General features: G+C 34.8%; 2 protein-coding genes across 5 annotated transcripts in view; one reads left to right on the top strand and one right to left on the bottom strand.

Annotated features, from left to right (window-relative positions):
• The window catches only part of synj1 (synaptojanin 1), an 85,564-nt gene extending 81,939 nt beyond the window's left edge, over positions 1 to 3,625 (bottom strand). For all 4 annotated transcript variants that reach the window (XM_061962843.2, XM_061962845.2, XM_061962841.2 and 1 more), the window contains exon 1: positions 3,483 to 3,625. The gene's annotated coding sequence lies outside the window, so the exon portion shown is untranslated. The remainder of the gene's footprint in view (positions 1 to 3,482) is intronic.
• A 330-nt stretch (positions 3,626 to 3,955) lies between these two features.
• Positions 3,956 to 15,000, top strand: part of LOC133607180 (lysosomal proton-coupled steroid conjugate and bile acid symporter SLC46A3) — a 14,298-nt gene continuing 3,253 nt past the window's right edge. Inside the window, exons 1-5 of the mRNA XM_061961645.2 lie at positions 3,956 to 4,010; positions 6,839 to 7,028; positions 12,304 to 13,186; positions 14,363 to 14,446; positions 14,555 to 14,711. Of these exons, the coding sequence (XP_061817629.1) occupies positions 6,846 to 7,028; positions 12,304 to 13,186; positions 14,363 to 14,446; positions 14,555 to 14,711 (1,307 nt within the window). The 5' untranslated portion in view covers positions 3,956 to 4,010; positions 6,839 to 6,845. The remainder of the gene's footprint in view (positions 4,011 to 6,838; positions 7,029 to 12,303; positions 13,187 to 14,362; positions 14,447 to 14,554; positions 14,712 to 15,000) is intronic.

The raw sequence follows: 15,000 nt of genomic DNA on the forward strand, positions 1-15,000 counted from the left end.
TTTTGTTGCTAAAAAAAAAAAAAACTGTTTAAAAAAGAAAGAAAAAGAACTATAATAATGACCCAGTCTTTTGAACGGCTCTTTTAAAAGGAACGGCTCCACAAGATCCGGCTCCCCTTAAAGAGCCATAAATCCCATCTCAAACTGAACTGGACTAGACTAAACTAGACTAGACTAGACTTCCTTTTTATTGTCATTCAAATTTGAACTTTACAGCACAGATAAGAACGAAATTTCGTTACATAAGCTCATGGTAGTGCAGGATAAAAAAGCAATACGTTGCATATATAAATAAATAGATATATATATAAATAATATATATAAAATTTACTAAATATATATAAATAAATAAATAGATTACTGTACGGATAAATATATACAAATTAGGGGTGCACAAAAAATCTGAATCGCGATTCTTTATTGCCTGATTCTTAATCAATTCATAATTTTCAAAAGTCGAAAAAATTATTTTTTAAAACACATTTTTCGACCATCTGCGTGCAACCAGACAAAGCTTTTCTAACCTGTAACCTGTTTTTAAAGTTACATATTATTATTATTATTATACCAAATGATACATTGCGCGAATCGATTCTGAATTAAATTGTCACCCCAAGAATCGGAATTGGATCAAATTGCTACGTGCCCAAGATTCCCACTCCTACTACATATGACTACATTGTGTCACAATGCAAGCTAGGCAATGAGCTAAAAATCCTTTTGCCAGTTCATTGACCGGCACAGCTCTTAAGGCTCCAGTGAAGTGAGGTTGACACAACGTACAACCGCACGACATTAGCAGCATCAAACTCTACATGGTTGCATATATATAACAAACGTGCTAATCCATCACTTCCCCCTAGGGCTGAGCTGATCAATCAATATCAATACAGATTGCGATAGACACAAAATCGATACCAATAAAAAATGCATTCGATAAATATATATTTTTGGCGGTCGGAAGAAACCGGAAGTTGCGAAGCAAGGTTGGTAAGCACGCTAACAGCCAATCGGATAAGAGTATCAACCACCACGTTTGGTTGCGCCATATTGCTGTCTGCCGGTTGATTCTTTGCTAGAGTGAGAAGAGAAAGTAAAAATTAAGAAAACGGAACTAAAACAGGAAAAGTCACCTTGACAGTATGGCAGATTTTTGGGATTTTCCCCCAAGGGGACCGTAGTCAGACCAGTGTGGTCTGTATATGACCCGAGGCAAGACCGCTAATACCGCACAACCTTAGCCGCGCTCGCCCTTTAGAGCACAGCTGGAGTAAATAGATCTTCTCAGGTTTCTCTATGTTTACACTCATTTTCTTACACTTTATGAAGCATCTCTTACATCAGACCTGGGCAAATTAAGGCCCGGGGGCCACATGCGGCCCTTTGAGCTTTTCAATCTGGCCCGTCGGACATTCCCAAATAATTTTTTTAGATCTTTAAGATGGAAAGTGTAGCTGCCATTATGATGTGCAGTGATGTTTTCTAATGACCGTAAGTCTTCAACTATACAAAGTATTTCAATGGTTGGAATCTGCGCTTATGGATGATATACCAGTTATTATGGTAATCTAATTAGTTACTATGGTCATCTAATTAGTTACTGTGGTCATCTACGTGACAGCAGCTCAGACGAGGCACCAAGCAGTGTGGTGGGAAGCGTTTCCACAGACGCGGAAGGAGATTTTCACAACAAAGTTCTAAAGCTTAGTGATATATAGAATAGAATATAATAGAAAGTACTTTATTGACCCCTGCGGGGAATTCAGCAAATATCAGATGTATCAGATTGTAGGTGGGTTTATTTCGTACCCTTCGCGTTCATATTTCACTGTTTGTTGCATTTTTGTTGCGTTTCACTTGATTGTAAAATATGTCGAAATGTTTTGTCAATATTCAGTGTTTTATCGTTCATAGAACATTTTAAAATTACATTACATTTTTTAAGGCGGTCTGCCATAGCGTTTTTAGCATTCAGTCAGACATTATTGTGAGGTTTTGTATTAGTGTTCCTAAAAATAGATATACCGGCCCCCAGACACATTTTTTTTCTCTAAATGTGTCCCCCCCCCGAGTCAAAATAATTGCCCAGGCTTGTCTTACATATTCCTAATTTTAAGAGCTTATTGTTGATTGTTTCAGTATTTTCCAGGGTTTGTGTTGACATTTCGTTTCCTTTATAATCAGAGGAAGATGACATTAAAAAAAAAAAAAAAAAGTACATGTGATATATTCTTATTTTGGTCCTTATTTTCGATAGGTCATAAGAATGTCAATAATCATCGATATAAAACACTAGGGCTGTGAATCTTTGGGTGTCCCACGATTCGATTCAATATCGATTCTTGGGGTTACGATTCGATTCAAAATCGATTTTTTCTTTTTCAATTCAACACGATTCTCGATTCAAAAACTATTTTTTCCCCGATTCAAAAAGGATTGTCTATTCATTCAATACATAGGATTTCAGCAGGATCTACCCCAGTCTGCTGACATGCAAGCAGAGTAAAAAGCTTTTATAATTGTAAAGGACAATGTTTTATCAACTGATTGCAATAATGTAAATTTGTTTTAACTATTAAATGAACCAAAAATATGACTTATTTTATCTTTGTGAAAATATAGGACACAGTGTGTTGTCAAGCTTATGAGATGCGATGCAAGTGTAAGCCACAGTGACACTATTGTTCTTTTTTTATTTTTTATAAATGTCTAATGATAATGTCAATGAGGGATTTTTAATCACTGCTATGTTGAAATTGTAACTAATATTGATACTGTTGTTGATAATATTCATTTTTGTTTCACTACTTTTGGTTTGTTGTGTGTGGTGTTTGTGTCTCCTCTCAATTGCTCTGTTTATTGCACTTCTGAGTGTTGCTGGGTCGGCTTTGCTTTTGGAATTGCATTGTTATGGTATTGCTGTGTATTGTTTTGTTGGATTGTTAATAAAAAAAAAAAAAAAAAAAAAAAAAAAAATATATATATATATATATATAAAATTAAATAAATAGATTAAAAAAAAATCGATTTAAAAAAAAAAAAGAATAGATTCTGAATCGCGATTCAAATTCGCATCGATTTTCCCCCCACATCCTTATAAAACACTTATATCGCGATATACCTGAGGGTTGACTTTGAATTCCTAAAAATGCACTTGATTTGAAAAAAAATGTGACTTAATCGAACAAGAGCATCGCTGGTGTGTGCAGATTAGAAGCCATTGAGGTAAAAGAGGCCGGCGGGCTGACACAGTAAAGTCACGACTTGAGTCGCCACAAGCGCAGCTAGCGCTAACATCGCCTCGCCAATGCGGTTTCACGTATTTATCGATTAATTAGCGCGATAACGCACCAGACGGGCAACAATGACGTCATCTATCAGCCGGCTAACTAACACATTAGCCTGGTTAGCTTTAGCCTGCTAGCATACTCACTGCTACCTTACATACCGTATGAATACCACGCGTTCGAGCAGTTCATTACCTAAACAAACAACCCCTTTTCCGGATGCGGGCTGTTCATAAAAATAGAAATAAAAAAAAGGCCTCCGGTGGTTCCAGCGTCAAGTCCACAGAGTGTCGATGTGAAGGAGGACCGCTCGCTCACCGCTGAGCCTCTGCTGTCACAACACGGACACCCCCCTGCGGCGGCGTGGTGGTACAGTCCGTGGCTATGCTAAGCTAACTGGCGCTAGCGGCGCAATAGCTACGCCAAACTCAAAAAGTCACAATAAACGTTCTCAAATATACACTCAATGTATCGATTTCGATTTAATGGACGACAAATATACACATAAAACATACTAATAAGTGGAGTTAAAAATGGTTCCGTCCGATATTTTTTTTTAAATAAATGACAGATCACTGTCCAATAGGAGCTGGCTTTGAGAGCCGGCTAACCAATAGGGTTTAGAGGTAGGCGGGACTTGGTCGTTTCACAACACAATGATAAGAGCCGGGACGGGTTAGACCAGCCCGGACTCAAACATGATCATAACATCTGCATAAGACGGTAAGTGTTTTTTACTTTTACTACATTCGCCGATACACACTGGGACAAATTAAGATGTCGTTTTATTTTTGTGCCCTGTTTGCGTGCGTCTTGCATGGAAAGTAGTGCTCAATGTCAGCTTACTTTGTTTGGGACCGTGTCCTTCAGTGCATTAATGTACATGAGTTAGTCAAATATCCATCCATTATCTACTGCAGATATCACGAACAAAAAAATAGTTATAATGTAAACCTGGAATGATCACGAGAAGACCAGCCATGTGTTTTCTAAGACAATATAATGTATATCCACACCCAACCATCCATTTCCTACCGCTTGTCCCAAAGCTATTGAAAATTAAAAATTGTAATTATTTTAAAAATCTGTATTTTTTCCTTCCCTAAAATAAGACTTATATGTTCAACTAGACGCCATCCATTTGTCATGTGTTATTGAGACAATAGTATGTATATTCACAAATATACTGTAACTATATACATTGTAAAATATATATTTTATAAATCAGTCAAATATTGTGTATTGAAAAAAATATATTTTTTAATGTTTTATTTTAAAATCAGTTAAGAATCGCGATTAATCTGAAAATATATATATTTTTTGTTGTGATCAATTTTTATATCACTTACAATGAAACTGTTTTTGTTAAATACAATGCTTAAATTGCCGATTTAAAAAAAAAAAAAAGATTTTGGATTTTTTTTAATTGAATTTTTTAAAATAACCGTTACAAATAAGAATTGCGATTAATCAGAAAATCGATTTTTTTTTAAACCCCTAATAAACAAAATAAAACTGATTTTGTTTTAATACCATTTTTAAATGGCCAGTTTGAAAAAATACAAATAAAAAAACGATTTTTGATTTTTTAATCGATTAAGAATCGATAAAAATAAAAATCGAGATTAATCTGAAATTTAAAAAAATTTTTTAACCCCAATAAACAGCTGTGATCAATTTTATATTACTTACAATAAAACTGGTTTTGTTAAATACAATGCTTAAATGGCCAGTTTTGGGAAACATTTTTTTTTTTTAGATTTAAAAAAGCAAATTGATTAAAAATCGATACAAATAAGAATCGCGATTAATCAGAAAATAAAAATTTTTCAACCCCTAATAAAAATATGTAATACATTTTGATATTACTTACACTAAAACTGCTTTTGTTTAATACAATTATTTAATGACCAGTTTGAAAAAAAAAGATTTTTGATTTTTTAATCGATTAAGAATCGATAAAAATCGCGATTAATCTGAAAATCGTTTCCCCCTCCCCCCCTAATAAACAGCTGTACTTACTTAGTATTTTTTGAGGCAATATAATGTATCTTCACAAATCAATTGAAAAAAAAATAAAAATAGGTAAATCAATAGAATATTTTTTCCCAAAATAAAACTTGTCATGTTTTTGAGACAACATAATGTATAAAAAGCTATTCAAAGCTATTGAAAATTAAAATTTGTAAATATTTTTCAAAAATAAGTAGAATATATTTCCCCCATATAATACTTGTAGTATGTTCAACTACACATTATATATTTGTTGTGTTTTTTTGAGACGATATATTTTATATCCACAAAGCTATTGAAAATTTAAATTTGTCAATATTTTGAAAAAAATAGTTAAATATTTTTTTCCCAAAATAAGACTTCTAGTATGTTCTATGAGACATGTGTCATGTGTTTTTTAGATGATATAATGTGTATTCACTAATCTATTTAAAATGATAAATATATATATATATATATATATATATATAGAAAAAACAGTAAAATATTTTCCCAAAATAAGACTTAAACATTTTAATTTGTAAATATTTTTCAAAAATAAGTAGAATATTTTTCCCCCCAAAATAAGACTTCTAGTATGTTCAATGAGACCACATTTTGTGTCATGTGTTTTTCAGATGATATAATGTGTATTCACTAATCTATTTGAAAAAAAAAAAAAAAAATATATATATATATGTATAGAAAAAAACAGTAAAATATTTTCCCAAAATAAGACTTGAAAATTTTAATTTGTAAATATTTTTCAAAAATAAGTAGAATATTTTTTTCCCCAAAATAAGACTTCTAGTATGTTCAATGAGACCACATCTTTGTGTCATGCATAGGTGCAGCCATTTTTTTAAATTTAAATATTATTTTTTTAACCAAAATACGACTTGTAGTACGATTATTTTCTGTTTTAAATAAATATTTGGCTGATTTAAAAAAAATATTTTAAACGTTTTATTCTCAATACCTTTGTGAATATACAATATATCATCTCAAAAAACACATGACACCTAGATGGTGTTCTAGGTGTCATGTGTTTTTTCAGCCAAATATTTATTTAAAACAGAAAATAAAAACTTGGAGTAGAACCAAATATCATCTTTGTTTTCGTGTGTTTTTGAGACTTTATTAGGCGTCATCTTAAAGTTACTGAATTCTAACAACGCAAAATATTTACAAAAAAAATATACAAAACATCATCCAAAATGATAAATGTCGTACTCCTTAAAATTAGACCACCTACATAATATCTGATTTTATTTTGAAGCCGTATTGGTATAATATTACAGTTATGGTTTATTAAAAGTGGTTTCACTTTGTAGACGCTCCCTAAGCACGGCTGCAAAGCTTTTCATCAGAATCATCTTTTATATTCCTGCTCCGGTGTCGAATTGCGTTGAAAATCAGCTTGTAGCTGGTTGTCTACGCCACAGTGGTTAGAAAGAAGTCTCATTTCCATTTTCAGTTTTTGACCCAATAACTTGGAATGTGCCGGACTGGGAAGAAGTGACTGTTGTTTTGCTTGCTGGCATCTTGTTCCGCTGCAGCGTCAGGATGAAGGGTCTTTACCTGGTAGAGCCGGTGGTGGCCCTCTACGCCTTCTCCACCTACCTGTGCTACCCGCTGGTGCAGCAGTACGTGTACAGGCGCCTCTGGGAAGACCTGACCAACAGCACCGACCCCATCACGTCCACGCCGTGCGCCTCCAACAGCAGCAACCAGTCCGTCTACTTTGAGGTGAGTCGGAAATGTGAACTTGGCACAAACCCACACGGTCAAAAATACAAGTCTGTTCCTCGTTTGTTTGGGGTTTTAGGTGTTTACTCAAACTACTTAGGTAAACATGCACCGACTAACGAGGGCCAACGATTATTGACAATTACGTAACACCATCCCTTTTGTCGTCTTCATCAGCTGCATTGCACCACAAAGTAAAAAATAAATATATATTTATGTATGTATGTATATGTATATATGCATATGTATATATATATGTGTGTATATGTATGTGTATATATATATATATATATATATATATATATATATATATATATATATATATATATATATATATATATATATATATATGTATGCAGTGCAATATATTTATCTGTACAGTAACCTATTTATTTATTTATATATGCACCTTATTGCTTTTTTATCCTGCACTACTATGAGCTAATGTAACGAAATGTCGTTCTTATCTGTACTGTAATGTTCAAATTTGAATGACAATAAAAAGGAAGTCTAAAAAGGAAGTCTAAATATATATATATATATATATATATATATATATATATATATATATATATATATATATATATATATATATGTATATATATATATATATATATATATATATATACACACTTTATATTTATATATATATATATATATATATATATATATATATATATATATATATATATATATATATATATATATATATATATATATATATATATTTTCTAAGGCAGCTGTTTCCATTATTTTGACACTCTTATTTAGACCAATGTTTAGTCTGTCCTACATTTATTTGTGGTGGCCCACCACAAGTAAATTTGGACAGCCACAAATACCTCTCACACACTCATAAACACACTATGATGGGACTGTTGCGCCTGAGCCACCTCACCTTGACTTGTTTTACCTTTTTATTTACCTTATAAATACATAATTTTACATTTTGCTTATATTTGACCTTATTTTACCTTCTATTTCCCCTTTACGTTCTTTTACCATCTATTTAAATTGTTTTACCTTTATTTACCTTCTATTTACCCTTTATCTTTTTTCCCTCTGTTCACCTTATACTTACCTTGTTTGACCTTTTATTTATATTTTAACTGTTATTTACCTTATTTTACCTTCTCTTCACCCTTTACATTTTTTTTTTACTATTTCTTTACTTTTTTTTACCTTATATTTACCTACCCTTTACCTTTTTTTTTACTGTCTATTTAACTTGTTTTACCTTCTAATTACCTTCTTTTACCTTTTATTTGCGTTATTTTACCTTCTATTTCTTATTTACATACTTTGACCATCTATTTCACTTTTTTTTTTTACCTTTGTTTACCTTCTATTTAACCTGTATCTTCCTTTCCCCCATTTCACCTTCTACTTACCTCATTTGACCTTTTATTTACCCATTACATTTTATTTACCCTTTATTTATTTATTAATTTTTTTACCATCTATTTAACTTGTTTTACCTTTGTTTATCTTTTATTTACCTTTGTTTACCTTCTTTTAACCTATTACCTTTACATTCTTTTACCATCTATTTAACTTAACTTTAACGCGGTGGGGATATTTTAGCATTTGTTTCAGTTAGACTCTTTAAACGAACAATCAAAGAAACAAAATATAAACGGAATCATAAAAATCAATGAATTGAATGTGGCGGCCCCACTGCAGATCAAACAGGCAACTTATTGTCAGGCCACTTTAAAGAAAGCCAGGGATCGTGTGAAAATGTCAATCATCTTGTTTACCTCAGTAAGCGCTATAGGATCAATAATTGTCAATCAATAACAACTCCAAAAGGGCAGTCCAATAATTATCAAAAGGTCAACTACTGTATCGGTCTAAGTGCCCTGTGGCACGTTAACCACAAAAGAGGTATCTGTTTTTTTTCCCGTTATGATCATGAAGAAAGGCTGCGAGAGGCCATGTCTTGTTGCCTTTGGCCATTAAGTAGCGTTATCACTGGAGGATGAGGCCGAACATGTTACACACCAGGGTCAAATCGGGAGCCGGAATGCTAATAGCTAAGCTAACCGCTAAGTTACAGCAGGAAGTAAGCAGATAATAACAGGAAGTGGACAAGTAGATTAATAAGAGTTAGAGAGAGGATAATATAAGGCTGGGCGATAAAATGATATCATATTTCTTGGTATCATTAAAAAATGTGTTTGATAAAACATTGGATAACTGGGAAGAAAGCGGAAATGGTCTGTAGATGATGCAAGGCAAGAGCGCTAATACCACACCACCTGAGCCGCGCTCGCCCTTTAGAGCACAGCTGTAACTTCCTGCCACTAAACCTGCAGAAAATAGCGATTAATCTGAAAATCGATTTTTCTTGATACCCTTACTAAACAGCTGTGATCAAATTCTATATCACTTAAAATAAAACTGTTTTTGTTCAATTAAATGCTTAAATGGCTAGTTTGTAAAAAATGTGAAGTTTAATTTGTTTTTTTCTACTAAGAATCGTTACAAATAGTAATCACGATTAATCTGAAAGTCGATGTTTTTGACACCCCTAATAAACAGCTGCTATCATTTTCTATATTACCTAAAATACAAATGCCCATCCATCCATTTTCTACCGCTTGTCCCTTTTTGGGGGGTGCGGGGGGTGCAGGAGCCTATCTCAGTTGCATGCTTAAATGTCAAGTTAGGAAAAAAAATACAAATTTGAATTCAGTTTTTTTTAATCGATTAAGAATCGTCGCAAATAAGAATTGCGATTAATCTGAAAGGTGATTTTTTTTTTTGACACCCCTTATAAACAGCTGCAATTAATTTCTATATTACTTAAAATAAAAATGGTTTTGTTAAAAAAAAAAAAAAAAGCTTAAATGGCCAGTTTGAAAAATAAAAAAATACAAAAATCGATTTTTGATTTTTTTTTAATCGGTTAAGAATCGTTACAAATAAGGATCGCGATTAATCGGAAATTCATTTTAATATTTTTTTTATACCCTTAATAAACAGCTGTGATCAATTTCTACAATACTTAAAATAAAACATGTTTTGTTTAATAAAATGCTTAAATGGCCAGTTTGAAAAATACAAAAAATTATTTTTGATTTGTTTTTAATCAGTTAAGAATCGTTACAAATAAGGATTGCGATTAATCGGAAATTAAAAAAAATTTTTTTTTGATACCCTGAATAAACAGCTGTGATCAATTTCTATAATACTTAAAATAAAACAGGTTTTGTTTAATAAAATGCTTAAATGGCCAGTTTGAGAAATAAAACAATTAAAAAAATCGATTTTTGATTTTTTTTCTTTAATTGGTTAAGAATCGTTACAAATAAGGATCGCGATTAATCGGAAAAGCGATTTAAAATTATTTTTTTTGGATACCCTTAATAAACAGCTGTGATCAATTTCTACAATACTTAAAATAAAGCAGGTTTTGTTTAATAAAATGCTTAAATGCCCAGTTTCAAAAATACAAAAATCGATTTTTGATTTTTTTTAATCGGTTAAGAATCGTTACAAATAAGGATCGCGATTGATCGGAAAATCGATTATTTTTTTATTTTTTTTGATACCCTTAATAAACAGCTGTGATGAATTTCTACAATACTTAAAATAAAACAGGTTCTGTTTAATAAAATGCTTAAATGGCCAGTTTGAAAAATACAAAAAAATATTTTTGATTTGTTTTTAATCAGTTAAGAATCGTTACAAATAAGGATTGCAATTAATCGGAAATTAAATGTTTGTTTTTTTGATACCCTGAATAAACAGCTGTGATCAATTTCTACAATACTTAAAATAAAACAGGTTTTGTTTAATAAAATGCTTTGATGGCCAGTTTGAGAAATAAATAAAAAATAAAAAAAGATTTTTGATTTTTTTCTTTAATTGGTTAAGAATCGTTACAAATAAAGATCGCGATTAATCGGAAAAGCGATTTAAAATTATTATTTTTTGATACCCTTAATAAACAGCTGTGATCAATTTCTACAATACTTAAAATAAAACAGGTTTTGTTTAATAAAATGCTTAAATGGCCAGTTTGAAAAATACAAAAATCGATTTTTGATTTTTTAAAATTGGTTAAGAATCGTTACAAATAAGGATCGCGAATAATCGGAAAATCGGTTTAAAATACATATTTTTGATACCCTTAATAAACAGCTGTGATCAATTTCTACAATACTTAAAATAAAACAGGTTTTTGTTTAATAAAATGCTTAAATGGCCAGTTTGAAAAATAAAAAAATACAAAAATCGATTTTTGGATTTTTTTTAATCGGTAAGAATCGTTACAAATAAGGATCGCGATTAATCGGAAAATCGATTTTTTTTTTTTACCCTTAATAAACAGCTGTGATCAATTTCTACAATACTTAAAATAAAACAGGTTTTGTTTAATAAAATGTTTAATTGGCCAGTTTGAAAAAAACAAAAAAACAATCGATATTTAATTGTTTTGAGTTTTGAGCAATTAAGGATCGCGATTAATCTGAAAGGTGATTTTTTTTTTTACACCCCTTATAAACAGCTGCAATTAATTTCTATATTACTAAAAATAAAAATGGTTTTGTTAAAAAAAAAAAGCTTAAATGGCCAGTTTGAAAGATAAAAAAATAAAAAAAATAAATCGATTTTTGATTTTTTTTAATCGGTAAGAATCGTTACAAATAAGGATCGCGATTAATCGGAAAATCGATTTTTTTTTTTTTAGCCTTAATAAACAGATGTGATCAATTTCTACAATACTTAAAATAAAACAGATTTTCTTTAATAAAATGCTTAAATGGCCAGTTTGAGAAAAAAAAAAAATCGATATTTGATTCTTTTGAGTTTTGAGCAATTAAGGATCGCGATTAATCGGAAAAGCGATTTAAATTTTTTTTTTTTGATACCCTTAATAAACAGCTGTGATGAATTTCTACAATACTTAAAATAAAACAGGTTCTGTTTAATAAAATGCTTAAATGGTCAGTTTGAAAAATAAAAAAATTGATTTTTGATTTTTTTTTAATCGGTAAGAATCGTTACAAATAAGGATCGCGATTAATCGGAAAATTGATTTTTTTTTTTGCCTTAATAAACAGATGTGATCAATTTCTACAATACTTAAAATAAAAAAGATTTTCTTTAATAAAATGCTTAAATGGCCAATTTGAGAAAAAATAAATAAATCGATATTTGATTGTTTTGAGTTTTGAGCAATTAAGGATCGCGATTAATCTGCAAAATCGATTTCTTTTGACTCTGCACGCGTCCTGACATCAATGTGGCCCCTCCCCCTCGACAGGAAGTGCAGCGGCGGTCCTCGCTCTTCTCGCTCTACACGGAGCTGCTGTCGGCCGTGCCCTCCCTGGCGGTCACGCTGGCGGTGGTGGCCTACAGCGACCGCGGCGGGCGCAAGGTGGCCATCGTGCTGCCGCTGGCGGGCACGCTGGCGTTCACGCTGGTGCTGCTGTGCGTCTCCTACTTCCGGCTGAACGTCTACATCCTGGTGGGCGCCACGCTGCTGCCGGCGCTGTGCGGCGGCCTGGGCACCTTCCTGGGGGGCTGCTTCGCCTACGTCGCCGACGTGAGCGCCGACGGCCGGCGGAAGACGCTGCGCATGGCCGGGCTGGACATGATGAGCGGCCTGCTGTCGGGCGTGGCCGCCCTGTCCACCGGCTACTTCCTGCGGGCGGCGGGCTTCAACTGGCCCTTCCTGGCCTCCGCCGTGTGCCAGGCGCTCGTGCTGCTGTACGCCGTGTTCGTCCTGGAGGAGACCGTCAAGCGGCCGCCCGCCGACGCCGCCCATCCGGACGAGCCGCGGCGGCCCTCGGCCTTGCAGCAGATGTTGTACGGCGTCTACCGGATGTTCGCCAGGGCCGGCCGCAAGCGCAGGACGGTGCTGGTGCTCCTGATGTCGATCTTCAACAGCTTCTCCTTCGCCTACTTCGGCGGCGCCTCCCTCTTCGTGCTCTACGAGCTCAACGAGCCGCTGTGCTGGAGCGAGATCCTGATCGGCTACGGCACGGCCGTGTCCACCTCCGTCTTCCTGTCCAGCTTCGCCGGCGTGGCGGCGTTCACGTACTGCGGCACGCCTGCGCTGCTGATGGTGCTGATGGGCGTCCTGTCGGTGGCCACGGGCATGGTCGTCATGGCGTTCTCCAAAAGCACGCTGATGATCTTTCTGGGTGAGGACACACCTCGGCCACTTCATTAGGGACACACGATATTTCCTTCAAACTACAAACGTAAACCTTGGACTGGAATGCACTGTAAACATTAAACCATTTACAGTAATGCACTGTAAACATAACAATTTACAGTAACGCACTGTGAACATTATCATTTACAGTAATGCACTGTAAACATGACCATTTACAGTAATGCACTGTGAACATTAAACCATTTACAGTAATGCACTGTAAACATGACAATTTACAGTAATGCACTGTAAACATGACCATTTACAGTAATGCACTGTAAACATAACAATTTACAGTAACGCACTGTGAACATTATCATTTATAGTAAGGCACTGTAAACATGACCATTTACAGGAATGCACTGTAAACATTAAACCATTTACAGTAATGCACTGTAAACATGACCATTTATAGTAAGGCACTGTAAACATGACCATTTACAGTAAGGCACTGTAAACATAACAATTTACAGTAATGCACTGTGAACATTAAACCATTTACAGTAATGCACTGTAAACATGACAATTTACAGTAATGCACTGTAAACATGACCATTTACAGTAATGCACTGTAAACATGACCATTTACAGTAATGCACTGTGAACATTATCATGTGCAGTAATGCACTGTAAACATGGCCATTTACAGTAAGGCACTGTAAACATTACCATTTACAGTAACGTACTGTAAACATTACCACTTACAATAATGCACTGTAAATGTTACCATTTACAGTAATGCACTGTAAACATGAACATTTACAATAATGCACTGTAAACATGAACATTTACAATAATGCACTGTAAACATGACCATTTACAGGAAGGCACTGTAAACATGACCATTTACAGTAAAGCAATGTAAACATCACCATTTACAGTAAGGCACTGTAAACATTACTACTTACAGTAATGCACTGTAAACATTACTTTTTACAGTAATGCACTGTAAACATTACAATTTACAGTAATGTACTGTAAACATTACAATTTACAGTAACGCACTGTAAAAAAAAAGAGTACACTTTGTGGTGAAATTGTGGCGAGTGAGCTGCCAGGTGTTTTTTGTACTGTAAAATCCAGGGCTACTTCCCCACAGTGTGTGATGTCACGAGTGTTTGATGTTTCCACACAAAGTGTCATGGTGGTGACTCTCCCACAGCCAGGCTGTCCATGCTCCTGTCCATCATGCCCTACTCCGTGCTGCGCGCCATGATGTCCAAGATCGTCTCCAAGTCGGAGCAAGGTGAGCGCCCACTCTGCCGCCGTGTGGGTGTGTTGTGACCTTGTGTGCGTGTGTTGTGACCTTGTGTGCGTGTGTTGTGACCTTGTGTGCGTGCTCTCTGGCTGCCAGGCGCCCTGTTTGCCTGCCTGTCCTTCGGGGAGGTGCTGACGGCCAACGTGTCGGTGGCGGTCTTCAACAGCGTGTACGCGGCCACGGTGGCGCGGCACCCCGGCCTGGTCTTCCTGCTGGCGGCGGGGCTCTGCACGGTCCCCGCCGTGCTGCTGTGGTGAGTTTAAAGTGTGTGTCCCACTCCACATGAGTGTCCCACTCCGAGTGTCGTGACTTTCTGGAAACGCACTTTTCTGGCTCCGCTGAGCCGCGGCGTCTAAAAACAAAACAAACCAAAAAAAAATGTCCGGCGGAATGTGCTGGTGTGCGCTTTGTTGCACGCTGTAGTGCTGCTGAGTGTGCCACGACGACACAAGTGCTGTAGTGCTGCTGAGTGTGCCACGACCACACAAGCGGACTTGTGGAGTCGCTGACGCGGCACAAAGAATCCACAGTAAAAACACAGT

Source organism: Nerophis lumbriciformis, linkage group LG09 (genome assembly GCF_033978685.3).
Source record: "Nerophis lumbriciformis linkage group LG09, RoL_Nlum_v2.1, whole genome shotgun sequence".
Classification (NCBI taxonomy): Eukaryota; Metazoa; Chordata; class Actinopteri; order Syngnathiformes; family Syngnathidae; genus Nerophis; species Nerophis lumbriciformis.